The 17,751-nt window shown below is 41.4% G+C and overlaps 2 protein-coding genes across 4 annotated transcripts in view; both read right to left on the bottom strand.

Moving 5' to 3' along the window:
* Positions 1-11,039, bottom strand: part of pex7 (peroxisomal biogenesis factor 7) — a 41,293-nt gene extending 30,254 nt beyond the window's left edge. Inside the window, exons 1-6 of one of the 2 annotated variants that reach the window (XM_071467663.1) lie at positions 10,885-11,039; positions 9,933-10,089; positions 9,653-9,710; positions 9,351-9,501; positions 9,166-9,243; positions 8,955-9,063 (exon numbers count right to left, since the gene is read on the bottom strand). In XM_071467663.1, coding sequence (XP_071323764.1) covers positions 8,955-9,063; positions 9,166-9,243; positions 9,351-9,501; positions 9,653-9,710; positions 9,933-10,047 — 511 coding nt within the window. In that variant the 5' untranslated portion in view covers positions 10,048-10,089; positions 10,885-11,039. The remainder of the gene's footprint in view (positions 1-8,954; positions 9,064-9,165; positions 9,244-9,350; positions 9,502-9,652; positions 9,711-9,932; positions 10,090-10,884) is intronic. The other variant, XM_071467662.1, reaches the window with a different exon arrangement.
* A 795-nt stretch (positions 11,040-11,834) lies between these two features.
* On the bottom strand, positions 11,835-17,751 carry LOC139612399 (uncharacterized). 2 transcript variants are annotated; one of them, XM_071467937.1, is made up of 5 exons: positions 16,938-17,751; positions 16,409-16,581; positions 14,838-15,110; positions 12,618-12,754; positions 11,835-12,473 (listed from the first exon to the last, which is right to left on the bottom strand). In XM_071467937.1, the coding sequence occupies exons 2-5, from the start codon at positions 16,536-16,538 to the stop codon at positions 12,036-12,038; spliced, it is 978 nt and encodes a 325-aa protein (XP_071324038.1). In that variant the 5' UTR covers positions 16,539-16,581; positions 16,938-17,751; the 3' UTR covers positions 11,835-12,035. The 2 variants fall into 2 exon arrangements, with proteins under 2 accessions (XP_071324038.1, XP_071324037.1); XM_071467936.1 differs by having other exon boundaries at positions 11,835-12,754; positions 16,938-17,741.

Below are 17,751 nucleotides of genomic sequence, written 5' to 3'. Positions count from 1 at the left end.
AACATGTATGAAAACAGGAATGCGTGCATAGAATCAAAGACACTAAGAGTTGAGCCTCTGAGATGAAAACACTTCGCTGATTGGTTCATATCGATCTGTTCGACCAATGAAGTGCTGCAAGCCATCATCTCCTGGACTGGACTGACTCCTGTGACAGCAGCTCAAACACTGATACAGCTTCTTCCGACACGAGTCGCAACATACGGTTCAGTGGAAAAGTAATTTTACTACAATTCAGCTCAAATTTAGATGAATTTCTCAATGATGGTGATACAAAAAATAAAGATACTTGGAAAGATTAGAAAGTGGCAAGTGGTGATGGCAAAAGAACAGGACAGGACAGGAAAGGAAAGGAAAGGAAAGGAAAGGAAAGGAAAGGAAAGGAAAGGAAAGGAAAGCAAAGGAAAGGAAAGGAAAGAGCTTTGTTGTTGTTTACTGAAGCTCTGATTTGTTGCAGAGCTGAGAGCAAGATGAGCTGGCACCACAAATGACACTGTAGGAGATCTGGAAGGAAGACTGAAGCTTAACACACACACACACACACACACACACACACACACACACACACACACACACACACACACACACACACACACACACACACACACACACACCTCCTGATGATACTGGAGGTGGGGATCTTGTGTGGCACTGAACCAAACTGGGGTGGGGGGTAGAGAGGAGAGAGAAGAAGAGGAGGAGAAACATGAGAAGATGTGAGGAGGAGAAGCAGAGAGGAGCATGGGAAACCCAGATAAGCCTACCGGAATGAGACGCCATCTGCCCCCCTGCCTCCCCCATATGTCCCACTTTCTCCCTCTCTCTCGCTCTGTTTCTCACTTTCTCTCTCTTCAAAGTCAGACACTGGCAGTAGCCTCTCATGCTAAACGCTAAATGCCACCAGAGGGGAGGCCTCCGCGGGGAGATAAGGCAGCAATTCTCCACGCTAACGTACGCTAATGCTAGCTAGCACTGTTTGACAACTCATTATCATCCATCCATCCATCCATTCATCCATAAGACCCACCAGAATAACACATCGCTGGCGCAGTTCACACCACTGAGGGCTGTGTCATGTTTTAGTTTCAGTAAAATAATGTCAGAGCAATAAAAATGTTCTAACATGACACTGTGTGATGCAGTCTCTCTCTCTCTCTCTCTCTCTCTCTCTCTCTCTTATGGTCTGTAGGCTTTTCCAGTTATTATGGAGTTGATAACTGAGTAATGACGTATCACACTGTTTACTCTTGTAACATTCATGTTCATTTAAAAGATAAAACAAGTTCACTTTACGTTAACGACTGTTTGCATAAATCCTATTTTAAATTTTATTTTAAATGTGACCCATTTTGTAATTTTCTTGTAAGTTTTCTCTGCTGCCGAACATGGTTTGTTGCTGGGAGCAGGTGGTGGTGGCTGTCATTTAACAGGAGCTTTGGCCATCGTTGTATTTACAAGACAAGAGGTTATCATACGCCCTCTGAGCAGCGCTACGTCTTCAGGTTAGATTAGAGGCAACAGTGAGTCGCTATCGGAAAATGACCTCTCACATTTTTCACAATGACTGAAGAAATATTTTATTCTAATAGCTCTTATTTCCTGTACAGCTGCAAACATCTTATCCTTAACTTTGTGACAATTCTGTGTCACCAATTTCAGTACAGGACAGAGTACATCCGACTTAAAACTGAAAGACCAAACTCTCCTCAAAAAAATTCTCTCTGAGCCACATTTTATCAATTTCTTTTTTAATTTCTGCACATTTACTGCTGGCTGACTGCATCATTTACACAACTGACTAATATGAAAAATCTAAAAACAGACCTTCGTCGCTTCAGGCTTCTTTCACAGCAGGAGAAGCCCAGATGCATCTAATAACATTAACAATGGCTCAGTTCCAAGTGTCTCAATAAGCCATCGTGCATGGGGCCGTGGGTCTGGGAAAACTAAATGAAATGCAGTCACTATGATTAAAATCAACTGCTGGGGCAAGATGAAAAAAAATCTATTTACCAATATTGATATAACCACTATTGATTCTAAAAACCCTGAGCTGGATCTTTGCATTTGCACCTTTTCTTAGTGAACATGTACACGTGTGTTAAATGATCTGTGTGCTGCTGGTGGTTACTTATTGTAAGTGCTTCAGTTACAGCTGCATGATGGGTAAAATGTCTGCTTTGTGGAAATCCAGTTATTACAATAAGCGCGAAAAGGTTATTTTAGGTTAAACAGTAACGTAGATGGCCTCTGCACACTGATCTGAGTTCAGTTTGTGTCTGATGATGAGACTACGAGGCTACGAGATGTGAGGCCGTGGAAGTGGAGTGAACTGGGTGGATTCTGCTCTATTGAGTGTGTGTGTTGGGGAGTGAACACCAGCCAACAGCTGGTGTCAGGCTGGGGTCCTGTCCACACAAACAGCATCATGACGTATTTTACAGCATTAACTGTACGAAAAAACGCACTGTGCTATTTAAGACTTTTCACTTTGAGGCAACATTTGTTGACAGCTTCGTTGCTGCTCTGGGAAATACAATAACGCTGCATTACATGTTAAATTCTGATGAACGAAAAGACAAAACAAAACATGAGCTCTCCTTCCTCAAATATCAATAAATGATCAGCTTTTAAAGCTGGTCCACGCGGCTCACTGTTGCTCCTTGTGTCGGGGGAAAAAGAAAGAAAAATTGTGATATTGACAATAAGAATGGCAGATCCTAACACCTCTGTTGTTTTTCTCACCTTCCCTCTGCTCTCTGTGGAGAGCAAACAGGTTCGTGCGTGTTAGCAAATTATCACGACTTATTGATTCAGAAAATCTCTGAAGTCGTGTTATAGCAGGACCATCTCTCTCTCCCTCTTTCTATCGATCGCTGCCTTCCTCTCATTACAGCTCTGACCAGGCCTGCAGCAACGCTCTGCTGTCAGACAGGGCCCCTCTATCAGCAGCAGCCCTGAAGAGAGAGGCCCCCCTGTTCAAGCGTGTGCTATCACAGCTGATAGCTCCCAATACGGGCCGTGAAACCTGACTGTGTATCTGTGTGTGTGTGTGTGTGTGTGTGTGTGTGTGTGTGTGTGTGTGTGTGTGTACGACTCTGTGTGTGTGTGTGTGTGTGTGTTTAAGCGTGACAGAGAGAGAATTTCTTAAAGGCCCTTCCTCCTCACTTTATGTCCATCTGTCCATCGTTCTGTCTCACTCTTTTGGTTTTTCTATTCTATGCGTCATATATCCGCTTTTTATTTCCCAAGCTGTTGGACCCCAGTTAAACCTGGTCTTCACATGCGTTCTGTATCTGGATAATTGTCCAACAGTCTTCACATTTACACCTGGTATTAACATCTTGATTTTGCCTTCATTGTGATTGCATCTTGATGTGTTTATAGGGCACCGCTGGTTGCAACAGGCAAGGCTTGCTAGCTAACGTCACTGCTGCCATCTGCAGCTTTTTGCCGATTTTGTTTGAGTTGCAGCAAGAGACGACTCCTGACCTTTGTTGGGTGTTTTTTTCTAAAACATATGATCAGGCTGAATCAGACTGTATTTGTCTCAGGCTGATCCCCTCTAGATGGATTCTACATGCATTTACACCTGGTATTAACATGCATTTTAAATGACCATGATAATGTGTCCGGATACAGTTTGCATTTTGTTGCCAGGTGTAAACTGCTGCTGGAGTAAGTGAGACGCAACATCAAGAAACACACAGGATTTTTTTTTTTTTTTAACAGGTCTTTTCCAGCAGCTCAGTGTAACATCTTTAAATGCCTTGTTTTGTCCGACCAACAGCCTGAAACCCAAAAATATTCTGTTTACCCTCATGTACGACGAAGGAAAAGGACCAAATCTTCACATTCGACAAGCTCGAACAAGCTAGAAGTCAGAACAACGGAAGAATTCTTCAAGATATAGGAAACGAAAAGATGTTAATGTTGGTTTTTCATCATGACGGTTTGTTTTTTTCCTGTTTCTCTAAGTCACGAGTTCAGGGTGAGTTATTTGTGTGGGAGGTTAGTGCAGACTGACTTAATTCATCTACATTTTGTTTGGTGGTTTAGCTGTTTCCACCTGGTGCTGGTCATTCTTGGAAGCAGAGAAAAGTGGAGGGGGGGTGGTTACAGTCCATGTTTTGTCGAAGTTTCCCTGAGGGCAGAACACACATCTTTGATGCTCAGTGAAGTCAACAACAACACAAATGTGACAGCATGTATATGTGTGTTTGGCGATGAACTTTTGACTCTGACGGACGCCTGCTATCAATTATTTAACCAGACACTATCTGGTATCATGGAGCAAACACAAACAAACGCAGGTAGAATTAACAGAATGGATGTTTGTGTTTCAGTGTCCTGCAAAAAAATCATTTGGCTGGTGAGCACTTTAGTCTCAGGCAAACCGTAGACAAACACACTGTGCTGTGCTGTTGCTGGGGGAACAGATAGACGGAGCCAAGGCTCAGCCACACATGCAGCTGGACACGAATACAATTAATCACATTTCAGTGGAATCGGGTCATGATAATACGACGATATGGTTACAAATAAATATGGTTACAAATCAACATGTGAAAAATGATTTGTCTGTTTTAGTACACAACTGAGGGTTTCTTTCTTTAAACCCAAGTTTGATTATTTTAAAAGCACTAAAACAGAAAGTTTAACACTTTCAACACTTCATTCATCTCTCACTCTTCAACTGCTTTCAGTATCTTCGTGTCAACTGACACGTCAACTTCATCTCACATTTCAGACCTATTGTAACATGTGGACTTCATGTGACACTTGAGTTGCTTTCATCACTCACACTTCAGCTGAAACCTCCACTCCTTTCACCATTTACACTTCAAACCAACCGTTTTACATCCATTTAGTGCTTAAAACTCAATTAAACATTCATGTTTTCTGATTTTACGCTTTCAGTAAAAATCATCTGACATTTCCTTTTACCACTTGAGCTGGATTTATAGTTAACACGAGGAGTTAAATTGAGTCCTGCTTTAGATACCTGCAGTTTAGGTTTTAAATTTCTTGTTCAATTTTATAGTTTGACAGTTTGCTTTAATTATATTCCTGCATTAACTACATGTTCACTCATTTATTTTGTGAAACAGATCAACGGTGGGCTGCACATGTACTAATAGAACTGGAGTAATCTCCAGGTAACTTGATGATGTTGTTCTGCCTGGTTTCATTACTGACTCGGAGATACCTGCCGTGTAGTGGATGTTTTCATTCATTTATGCACAAAGAGTGACGAGTGGAAGGAGCAGAGGGTTTGTAGTTGAGATGTCTTTTCTAGGTGTGTGTTACTGAAAGTCTCTCTTAAACTTCTTTCAAGTTGTCTTCACTCCTCTTAATAATCTCTATCAGCATCCGAAACCTGCCAGAGAAAACACAGCAGCTCAAACTGCCCTCACTCGGGATCTGCGCGCAACAGGTCGAAATCAACCTCTGTTCAGCAGCAGCTTCAGTTTTTATGTTTGTTTGCTTGAATCAGTGGCTCCTCCAGAAAAACAACAATGCAGCAACTAAACTGCAGCAAGACTGTGCTCAGTATTTGAAGATTATCTGTCACTTCACATCCTGATTGCAGGACAATTTTGTCGAGGAAAGTCGGAGTGAGCCTTCAGGGGACAGGAAAGGAAAAGAGAAAGAAAGCAGAGCAAAAACAGGAGAAACGACTGAAGTGGACTCAGTTGCACTCTACTGAAGCAGGTGGCACAGACACAGAGAGAGATAAACACAGGGTCATTTATTGCTCTGTTGAATGACTGCAGCTGCAGGTCAGAAGCCAGAGCAGAGCTCCAGACCTTCACCTCAGGCTGCTGCAGTGAACCACTCATCAACTGAGCACAAGAAAAGCACCTCCCTCTTACTTCCAGGTTATTTTCATATTTCATACTTTCTGTAAACGCCTAAACTAGACTCACATGGTTGTATAGTAGCTGTTTGACAAAATTACTGAGAAATAAATTCAACTGTCCTCACACTTTAATGTTTAACAGGTTTGTCAGGAGACAGACCAGCTTGAATCAATATCGCGGCCGCTTTTAAAGGTGCAGTAACGGCTAAAATTAACCTGATCAAATGCTCATCCTTTCTTTCCTGCCACCTCAGCCTGCTATTGTCACAGCGCTTTTCTCCTCTGTGACGGCTGGACATGTCACTGGATATGAAAATGACAGAGCTTCTGAATTCAGACCAGATCCAGGTTGACATAAGACACAGATTATCTCCAAAGATCAGTGCGTGGAGGATTAAGGCAACAAAAATGACAAAAGACTCCTGTGACTGATATGAAAGGACTCTAATCAGGATCAGGGCCAGATAAAACACGATCAGGAGAAGACTAGTTGCACTGTATATACCTGATAAAGACAGTTTGATAAATAAAACAACAGTAAGTGAGACAGTGTGGATGTTTTTGACTTTATTACTACAGGGGCCTGTTCTCCAGTGAGTCGGCTGTGACAGGGGTTTCTGGGCGCAGCGGTGTGTGGCTGTAGCTGTTGGCAGGTTGATGCGTCAGATCAGATGTGAACGTGGAGGTAAAGCAGCTCTAACTGTTTCACGTGGACAGAAATGGTTTTATTATGGAGGTCAGTGCCCAGTAAACCACTTAGCTGCAGAGGTTAGCAGAGCTCCAGAGCCGCACTCGAGGACTTATCTGATCTGAGCTCAGTGTGCTCACAGATCTAATGAGCTCTGTGTCACTGGGCTGAAACGCCACAGATAACACCTCACCTCTGAAATCTGCCATTAAATTACTCTCTGAATTCAAATAAATCTTTATTTGCATCTGTTTTGTTGTGATGCACTGGCTTTTTGAACAAGTGTGTCTATTACTTTTGGATTTATTGCATATTTTATTTTGGTAAAGTTGGTTTGGATTGATAAAGCACAATATTAAGTGTTTTTACATGTTGATATTTTCTGCAACAACAAAAAAATCATTAAAATCTGCAACTTTTTCAAGTATTTAAAGTGTCTGTTACAGAATCTATCATTTGAGAGACTAAAATAATGTGATTATGTGACTTGATGGACAAAAAATGGTTCAGTAATTGATCAACCCTGTCAGTTATGACGAAAAACTTGCAAACACTCATTGTGAACTGTAGTTTGGACTGGGACCTAAGACATCCGGACTCAAATAAGGGAAAATACAATTTTAAGCTTGTAAATGAAAAGATTTGAGGATGTAGAAACAAACTGAGAATGAAAGTTTCATCAATGACGTCTAAGAAAAAAAAAAAAAGCTGCTTCTGTGAACATGTGAAATACCCCTGAGCAACAGGGGCTTAACATCTCCCTGGTTATAAAAGCTCATCAGAGATTTCCGCTCACTCTCACAAACCAATTAACCCAAACTCATTAGCCAACAAGTTTAAGTCAAACTGAACTAAAGACAGCAGCTGCGAGATTTGATTCCAGCTGGTCCGCAATCTGATCAGAGAGCTGACGAAACGCACATCCATCACCGGCTCGGCTCCACCCTTTGATAAAGCCGGTGTGCGCACCCACGCAGACGGATAAGATAATCCCAGCTCTCCCTCCGGGTCCAAACTGATTGTCTTAATGGTCTTCTGAATGACGCTGATTTCTAAAACTCACTTCCTCGACAGAGCGGGAGGAGAGGAGAGGAGGAGCTTCAGCATCACCACTCGCAGGCCGACTTTTCAGTTCAGTACCACTGAAGTGCTGTTTTTTTTTGTTTTTACAGGATGCTCTGAGGACGTTTTTCAACTCTCCTGCAGTGACAGCTGAGTTTTTGAAAACTGAAATTTCAAACACGAGCAGCGCTTGATTAACAAACTTCTTCTGACAAGTTTGCATCCACTGCAGGACCCAGTTCCACCAGCTCCTCATCAGTTCAAACTTCAGTTAGATACAAGTGTTTACTGACAGGAGATTTACTCATCACTAAATCCACACAGGCTCCACTGCACAAACTAGTTCTTACATAGAGACTAGTTACCTGCACCCAGTAATAGGTAATATCGTGAAGATAATACAGTGTTCAGAGCCTTTCTGTTTTAAACAGTGCAGTTTTTCAAGCTTTTACAGCACTGATCACATGACACTACTCAGCCAATCGCTGCGAACCAAGTCAGAGAGTGAGATACACACACAAGGTGAGAGACGACGTGTTGAAGCTGTTCAGTTGTTAAGATGTGAGATGAGGCTTTTAGAGTCAAGAAGAAGAAAAATGGAAATTCAAGCTACACTTGGATTTTTGTAAAACTAAGCACTTTATCATAATTTTTCAAAAGCCCTCTGTAATGTAGTTATTACTTATAACAGCTGTTGTGTTCCTTGAAATAACAAAAGTTAGTCTAGTTATTATTATATTATTATGTAGGTTAGGTCTTATTATCATCATCAACAGTCTGGGCTTTGAATTTAATGGACCCCTGATATAAAATGTGAAATGGCTCAGATATTTGACATTTGTTTGATTTGTTGTTTAAAAAAGACGTGAAGTAAAAACATTTTAAATTAAAATTTGCAAAGATAACACAAATTACAAATAACATCAGATTAAGTAAGAAAATATAAAGTCAGTTAAGTTACAATAATTAGACATGTCTCACTATTTATAAAATGAATATTACTAACTCTGAGACACACGCACACACTTCTCCACAGATACAAATAACACTAAGTTCAACCTGCACTTACCTAGTTTACCTACACACATCTACGTCCTCTTTAAACTCCACACACACCATCACAACACTGTTTCCCTTGTGACCTGAACATCCCACAGTGAACTGACAACGTCACATCCTCTACAGCATCACCTGAACGTGAATGAACTCAACACAACAGAGAACCGCTGGAATAACACAGCAACACCGCCACCTTGTGGTGAGGTTGTGTTTCAGTTTCCCACTCAAAATTATACAGATACTCGCTCCCATCTCATCCCTGCTGACTGTGTGAGGGCTCACCTGAGGCTGAAGCAAAGCACCCTGGGATGTGAGGAGACCAAATGGTGCTGTAGATGACCCCTTCATGACCTCTGAGTGTAGTCAGCGAGTGGCTGAGGGCAGGGTCCCACTGGAGGGAAAAAAAACACACACAAAAAAAGAAAAACATCACTGGCAGAAGAAGGAAAAGAAATGAAATTCACAAAGAAGAAGAGAAACAAACCAGTCTCACCACTTTAGCCGTGTGGTCCCACGATCCAGAGACGACGAGGTTCTCTCCTCTGGTCTGACTCCAGTCTACAGCGTACACCTTCACACACACACACACACACACACATTTGTTCACAGAAGGAATGAAACTTTTTGGCTTTCATAAAGATGCTTTATTTGACTCCTGTGCGCGTGTGTGTTTCATACCTCTTGTGTGTGTTCTTTGGCTACCCTCAGCGGAGCGTTGTGGTTGGTTACATCCCATAGCTGCAGGCTCCCATCTCCACCCCCAGCAACCAAGACGTGTTCATTGGTTTCACTCCACGCCACATCGAACAGACAGTCACTCCACTCCCAGCTGACACACACACACACACACACACACACACACACACACACACACACACACACACACACACACACACACACACACACACACACACCTCTCTACATTATTATATTGACTCACAAATATGGAAGCTTAATGTATGAATCAAATCAAGGCTTACCTTCTCACGAGAGAAACCCCTCTCTCCGTCTCCTCCAGGACCAGGAGTGTCCCACAGCCTGCAAATGTGCACAAAGCACATTCATTTTTTAGGCCAATGTTGTCCAACCTCAGACTTGCAAATGTCAACTACGCAATAAAAAAACACAACATATCTATAATCAGATGACCTGTATGGAAGTAACTGAAGTTGCTGTGTTTATTCAGGTTGTCCCTTAATAACCCTGTGTGTCTCATATTGTATGTATTATGTGTGTGTGAACTACTACAGCTGTACTGACCAGCTAGCCCATAGTACTGGGAGGCAGCGCAGGCCACTCTGTTAGGGATGAACGGAGACACTTCCACAGCGTAGCCGTGACGGGCCGGACTGCGAAACACCTTCATCATCATCATCAGCTGTAACAGCAGCTACCTGCAGCCCCACCGGGCCCCCTGCTGGAAAAACCAGGGACTGTGTTAAAAAGGAGGCTGTTGTGGAGGTTAAGACTAAAAGGAATCGTATCAAAGAGTTATACAAATATATTTGTTCCATTCAAAAGCGTCTGAGCAAGGATCCAACAAGAACTTAAAAATCATCATTAAGGAGATTTTTATAGTTTTGATGTTTCTCTGTGGCTCATATGCATAAAATATGGAAACAACACATTTTGTGAAGATGACCATGGAGGAAAAGCGTGTTTTATTTTTCACTTTTTCTGTGGTTGTATGAAGGAGTATGTAGAAAGTGGCATTAGACAAATATGACAATGCTGAAGTTCCCTGTTTCTTTCAAACACAGGATAAAGGTCTCACACATCTGAGACACTCTGGGTTAATATGATCCAGATTTTATTCACATAGTGGTCTTTGTACCTGGATCTGGACCTGGACTGATAGGGTCTACTTGGGGGGAAAGCTGTAAAATCAATCCTTTTTAATGTTTTCTCACAAATACTAAAGGTTCTACACATGTGAAACCATGTTTTAAACCGTTTTTTACAGTCTTCCTGTTAATGTAGTCTAGATTTGACAAGTCTAGACACAGTGGTCTTTGGTCTGGACCTGGTCTGATGTGGTCCGGTTGGAGGAAAAGCATTTAAATCGACCCCTTTTCCTTGTTTCTATTTCATCAAACATGATAAATGCTTCATGTATCTGTCCTTTAACACATTCAAACCTCTTCTTATAAACCAAAGTATTGCAGAGGTGGAGTTATAACACTGAAGCCGGTCACTGACCGACGGTACTCACAGATAAAAACAACCAGCTTTCACAGTCTAACGTCGCGCCGCCATCTTGAAACATCTGTAAACTGTATAAATCCACCGGTGAGGACGTTTCTCCGGCCCGACAGCTGCTCCTCTCCGCCTCACGGTGCCTACCGAGCCCGCTGCTGTCACCACTTCCGTGTTTTCATCACCTGACCTGCTCACCCGGATGAAACCCGGATGCTGCCGAGGCGCCGCTAGAGGGCGGTGTTTCTAAAACCTGCAGCACAGTTTTAGTCTTTTATTACAACACTTTCTCTATTTTTTTTGTTTTGTTTGTTTTTGTCATTTATCAGCTGCAAACAAACAACAACAATAAATCTGACAATGAATTGATTCAGTCACTGTCTGCATCACATGTCATTTCATCCCTGTTTATAGTCTATAATCATAAATGTATTAGCTTGATGTTCATTTCCTTTTTATTTCCTGCAAATATATAGTTTAAATACTTCTATATGTTCTTTAAGAATAAACCATGAACCTACTATATGGCAGACGTGGGGTCAATCAATATCTCTGATTGGCTTACGTGTCATTTATATGTTTGTTGGAATGAGTGGGTGTGAAGGATGGAGAGAAGACTTGAGCAACTATTGATTATTTTCACCATCAGTGTATCTGCTGATTATAGTCTTGATCTATAAAACATCACAAACTAGTGAAAAATGTTAGATGACATCATGACTTACTTCCTGTAATTTGAGGAGCTAGAGCCGTGATACACTTTGGCTTTTTCTGATTGAAAAATGACTTAAATGATTATCAGTGCAGTTGCCAATTAATTTCCTGTCAATCAGCTGATCAATTAATCAGCTAATTACTAGATATCTGATACTTTGCAGCTGTCTGTAAAGCTCCTGCATGATTTCACGTTTTAATCGTCACATGAATCATGTAATCATGCATTTTCCACACAAAGAAACACTGAAGCCATGTTTACTTCACTTTAATACACAAAAAAAACACAAATTACTGTTACAAGATTTTATCAAAAACAGCACAAAAACACAGAAGAGGAGAACATCAGCTGAAGTATTATAAAAAGGAGATTACATTAATTCTCTGTGGGTGAATTGAAATGTTATTGAAGTCCTCCAGAACATGATCCACGCTGAGTAAAACAGTTTGAGATCACTGGAAATTCGTCGCACCAAACTCTGCCTCGTGAAGAAGCTGCTGTATCTTGGTTCTGATCAACGACTGCTTCTCTGCGCAAAGTCTTCTCATGGCAGGAGCCAAGCTCAGCAGGAAGAGGGTAACATCGTCTCTCTGATCCATGTCCAGGTTTCTCTGAGCCTCCCTGGTCTCCATCCTCCTCAGGTACTCCTCCAGCAGACTGTCGCTGCTCTTCCTCTTTGCTCGAGGAAGTCTGGGAGACACGCTGAACTCTTCCTCCTCCTCGTCTGTTTGGTCTAAAAACTCCCTCGCCACAACTTCCTGCTCTTCTGTTTTCAGCTGGTTCATCCTCGATGTGGCGCTGGGCGGCGGCGGGCTGCAGCGAGCCTGACGCTGCTGGAGCAGCTGCAGGTCAGGCTGCAGGAGCCCAGGGAGCGTCGGCTGATCCGAGGACTGCAAGGAAGAGTGCGAAGAAGCTAAGGACGAAGCCAAAGATGTAACCGACTGCATCATCATCTCAAACAGTTCCTTCATGTTTGCATGTGGGACTTGGTGTGTTTGTATACTGTCGTCTGCAGCAGCAGTGTCTGAGGTCACCTCAACCTTCGCTTCTTTAAGTCTGACGCCGTCTCCGTTGGCAAGAGACGGCCGCTTCCTCTGGATGAACTCTGAGTAGGACGACGATGACGATGATGTTGTTGTTGTCGTCGTTGTTGCGTCTGCTACAGCGATGCCTGAAAAGACACATAAAACACTCACGTTTCATTTCCATCTCATAGCTGTGATCCAGCAGTTAGGAAACCAAGACAAAACCACGGTCCCTGTTCTAAGGGTTCCTTAAAGGTCCCACATAGTACAAAGATAGATGTCCATGTCTTCTGATCAGCCAATCAGAAGAGAGGCTCAGAGCCTTGTGAAATTGTTTCTCTTTGTCACCGTCCTCTGGCATTGTCCTGTCAATATTCAAGTAATTAGTCCAATAAGTCATTTTTTTGCAGTACAAGTTTTTCAATACTAACAATGAAAAAAAGAATTTGCCATCCAGTGGTGTGTCTTATTTTGAAGGAGGCAGATCATTGGTGAAAATTCAACTTTGTATAGTAATTACAAGTTCTAGAAATCTGTCTTTCGATGTTCCCCAGAGTCTTTGCCAAAAGGCATGAGTGAGGGAGTCGCTCTGAGTGCCACACTTTAAACATCAATCTGAGGAGGGATACTCATTAATGACACTGAGGTCATTAAGAGGTGGTTGTACATATTAATGCACTGCAGCACATGCTCTCCCAGTAACACTCACGGCAAATGGAGATGAAGGTTTTATAACCTTGAGGTAAAAATGCAGCTATTTCTTCCACTGTTTAATATTTCAAACCACAACTAACAGGAACAATATCATCCTCAGGATTTGTCCTTTGTGTGACTGTTGTAAAACACTGACATCCTCCTCTGTGCCGTCACTGAGCGTAGGAAGTGTCTCAGTGTTTTCAGCCCCAGGTTCACTCTCAGTCTGATTCCTAAGAGCGGATCTGAGACAGTTAGATAAATATGGACCCTGCTGCTGAATCTAGCCCCCGTATCTAAAACGAGCGTTGCACACAATGGCAGTTTTTTGTTGTTGTTGTTGTTGTAGCTGTTGTTGCAGATGCAGTGGTGAAGTCCCAGCTGTTCACTTTGCACAATAACAGACACAATAGCTATTGTGCCTCTGGGCAGGCTGCACAAAAACAACAGCTCAGCACAGTGAAAAACAGTGAAGAGCAAAGTGAAGCTCATGAAAAGACCAGCAGATTAATACGACACACACTCAGCTGCCTGTTTATTACCGCAGACTTAATCCTGCATCAGCATGGATATAATGATCAGTTTTTAATGTTCAGAGGTGCTGAGTTAACTCTCTGATCAGTCTGGAGGTTGTGTATATCCTGGATGAACTGCCCATAATCTCTACCATCTACTACCACACAATGCATTGTGGGAAAATTGGTCAAAATATCTACTCTCTGAATACCTGCCATTCCAGTACTGCTTATAAAACATCATGCATTAACTTTTTATGACCATTTCACCTCAAGAGCAGATTTGTAAGAATTCAGTAGGAACCTTCAGCTACAACCTACGCTTTGTTGAGTCTGTGCAGTTTTACGGCCTCTGAACTGATCTGTTTTACAGTGATGCTGCTTCTATTTTACTCGTAATCACTTTAAAAACTCTAATAATCTTCTAACAAACGACTGAGTCAGTTTCTTAAAGCTGCAGTGAACTTTTCTAGACAACAAAAAAAACTCCACTACAAACTGAAAACACAAAATCAAGCATATTACTGCTTTAGGAAGTTGTTAGAGAAAATAAAACTGTTAAAAAGTGGAGAAAAACACTGATAATATTCACTTTACATTGATATAAAACAGAGAAAAGCAGCAAACATTCATGTGATAGGCTGGAACCATTAGAGTTTTTGCTTAAAAAATGATTTTTGTCCAGTTATTTTCCATAGTTTTTCATTTGATTATTAATAGGGAAAATATTGATTACTGGACGATGTGACAACTTTCCTCTTTTCCACACAGTTATGAATTAGCCACAAATTATAAATTGTTGTAAATCCTCAGACTAACCAAACTAAATCATTTGTTTTTGTTTCATTATTGATCACAGTCAACTGTGTAGTAATGTGCTGTTATCTGTTTTCATTTAAATATTCTGGATTATTCTTAAACTTTACACAACCTGCTCTGTCAATACTTGAGAAATGGACATCAAGGACTCCGTATAACCTCCATTTTTATCTGAGTGTATTAAACATCCTCGTCTACAAACCGTAATCGTCGTCGTCGCTCCGCGCCTCTGTGGTCGTACTGCAGCCCACCATTTCAGCCGCATGGAGGTGCGAGGGCTGCGGGTCCAGAGCCCAGCCGTTGGTGCCTGCGGCCCTGGCGTCAATGAACGGGTTTAAAAAGGACAAAATTGATGAGTATCTCCACGGCCGGTAGTTAAGGAGCCCGATGCCACTCTCTCGTCTCTCCTTCTCTCGCTGCCTTTCCCTCCTGTGCTGGTCTCTCAGCGTTTTCCACTTCCTCCTGCATTCAGACTCTAAACAACACATGAAGAAAACAATTCACATGACTACATATTCATCAGTAGATTTTGTCTGACAATATTCTTTCTTTATTCCAATCCTTTTTTCTTAATGTCTCCTGCTAAAACATCTTGTGTGTGTAATAAAGAGATTGGTTTTTTGAACGCAGTCCAGTTTAATACTTTTACCTAGTACTCTGTCCGGCTCCCTGTCTCTTTTAGGACAGATTTAAAACTTGTGTTACTGTTTTACAAGGCAATGAACAGTTTTGCATCTTCATACATAGTCAACTCTTTCTCTCTAAGCATCAAATGGACCAAAACTGTGTGACAGCCTGCTCAGAAATATCCACCACGCAACTTCTATTAATATCTCTTACATCTACATCTCTAATCTTGTTTTTAAGTTGTCAGTAGCTTGCCTATTTGACTGAGGCTCACTGAACTATTTTATTTCATTAATTTCTGTATCTATTTTTACACTATTTGATTACATTTCCTTGTTTACTTTGCAAATTTATGATTTGTTTTATGTTTTTTGTTTTTTTGTTTTGGTCCAGACATATTTGACTCATAATGTAATTACATTTACAAGGTAAAAGCATTTTCTTTGGAATTTAAATAACACATTATGGTATTCGAACATCTTATCATTAATAAATATAGAAAAATAACATTTAATCCATTGCACTATTAGTGGTCAAAGGCTCCTGAAAACAGTCCCCATTACTCCAGTGACCTGCAGTTTAGGAAATTACAGACTTTTTTCTATGAAACTACACAGCATTAAACCCTCTATCATGGAGTTTATCATGTTTGAGAGGCTGCAGTTGTGTTGTATTATACTGAAACCTGTTTCTATTATTTTGTCGGTGTGTGCAGGTTAAAAATCAGAAACACTTGTATTTAAAGTGTAATGCAGTTCAGCAGCAGAAAAAACTACATCCTCCATCAGCACCTCTTTCACACAGTGTCAACACAGACTGAACATTATAATCTTCATAAGGGAGGATGTATAACAGGACTGCTGTATCAGACTGGATTAGTTTTGGCTGGGTGTAACTAAGATTTACGCCCTCGGTAGGAACCAATGAGCTCGGAGCTGAGAAGCCACAGGCAGCCGGAGCATATTTAAACATGGACGCTTATTGTTTTGATCTTTTCAACAGGGGATCTGATGAACATTACAATAGATAAAGTGATTTAATCGAGCCTGGCGGCTCGGCCTCATTTTCACCGTGTCTTTTATGTGAGTTATGTGAGCACAGCGGATGTTGTTTGTTGTTCAGCGGCGGAAAACTTGAGCCACTCACCGGGAACACCGACGATCTCCGCGACCTGCCTCCAAGCGTCGCTCCGCATGTTCAGGTCCCTGTAGGTCAGCGAGTTAGTGTCGTAGAGACTCGGGAAGCCGGAGACCGCCATGATGAGTTTATACTCCATGTTTGTTAAAAAAAAACTTCTGTACCTGCCTAAACCAGCTGAGCTAGAGGGAAAAAAAAAAAAAAAAAAAACAACGGTATGATTCAGTTTCCGGTGCGGATGTAAACAAACGCTATTGGCTGCCGTTCCGCGCGTCACAGGTCATTTGCATAAAATCGTGCACAATGTTTTTTTTGTTTTTTCTTACTTTTTTTCCATTATACTATTTGATGTTATATTTGTAAGTTATATATAATAAGTAATTCCTCAACTTTTTATTCATGCATTCAGAAAAAAGTTAGGAATGATAAAAAAATAATAATCTTCAAAATGAGTACATTTGTAAATAGAGATATTTAGTTATCTCATAATTCTGACCTATTATCTTATAACTGTGGTCTAGAAAGTAAGATTCCTTACCTCAAAAAGATTTCACTATTACATGATTTAGCCTGAGAATTTAATTTCGAGGTCCAATGTCATAAATGGTCGCCTACTCCTTTGAAGACAGAGCAGATACAAAGAGGCAGGATGTCTCTTTCAGGCACTGAGTGTGTTATTTACATATTCAGCTGACTGGGCGGTTGGGCAGTTGTGAGCTTTTGTTTGTGTATTGTTTCTTCTGGGCGTGGCCTAGTGCCTCAAGATGTTTGCATAACTTCCTGTCCATACTCTAAGGCACAAAGACACAAGAAGCAGCAGGATGTCAAGAGATTTGAGGATGTAAAGTGGCAACAAGCAGCACAAGAACTGAGGGTTGGGAAAAGTTCATCTTGATGTGAATCTCCTCCACTTTGGTTTGGCTACATCTTAGATTAAACTATGTGAATGCATGTGTATGAATACCTCTGAGAGCAAACACACAGCTGTTCACAGCCGCTCAGTCTCAGCTCTCCTGCTCAGTGCAGCGTTTGCAGCAGATGGTCAACATGAAAAACAGTGATTATTGTAAGACTCACAAGTTCCCTCTAGGGGGCGACATTGCTCCAAAAAGTCCTGAACTCTGCTCCCAAAACTGTTTTAATGATATGATGATGTACAGATGCAGGGAAAGTCTCTTCTCTCTTCACCTATCAGGGGCCAAGATGTTGAAACCCACCAGGCTGAAGAAAGTCTGGCCCACGCTCCTTATCTAAGTCTTAAGCAAACATCAGTGATTGATTGAGGATTGAGTTTCTCAGTAATTTCTAATGATCAGGTTGTATATTCTGTCTCACAGGTGGGTGGTTTAAGA

Source organism: Trachinotus anak, unplaced genomic scaffold (assembly GCF_046630095.1).
Source record: "Trachinotus anak isolate AG129_WGS33_773 ecotype Australia unplaced genomic scaffold, CSIRO_AGI_Tana_v1 ptg000031l, whole genome shotgun sequence".
NCBI lineage: Eukaryota > Metazoa > Chordata > Actinopteri > Carangiformes > Carangidae > Trachinotus > Trachinotus anak.
This window is presented reverse-complemented; position numbering and strand designations above follow the sequence as displayed.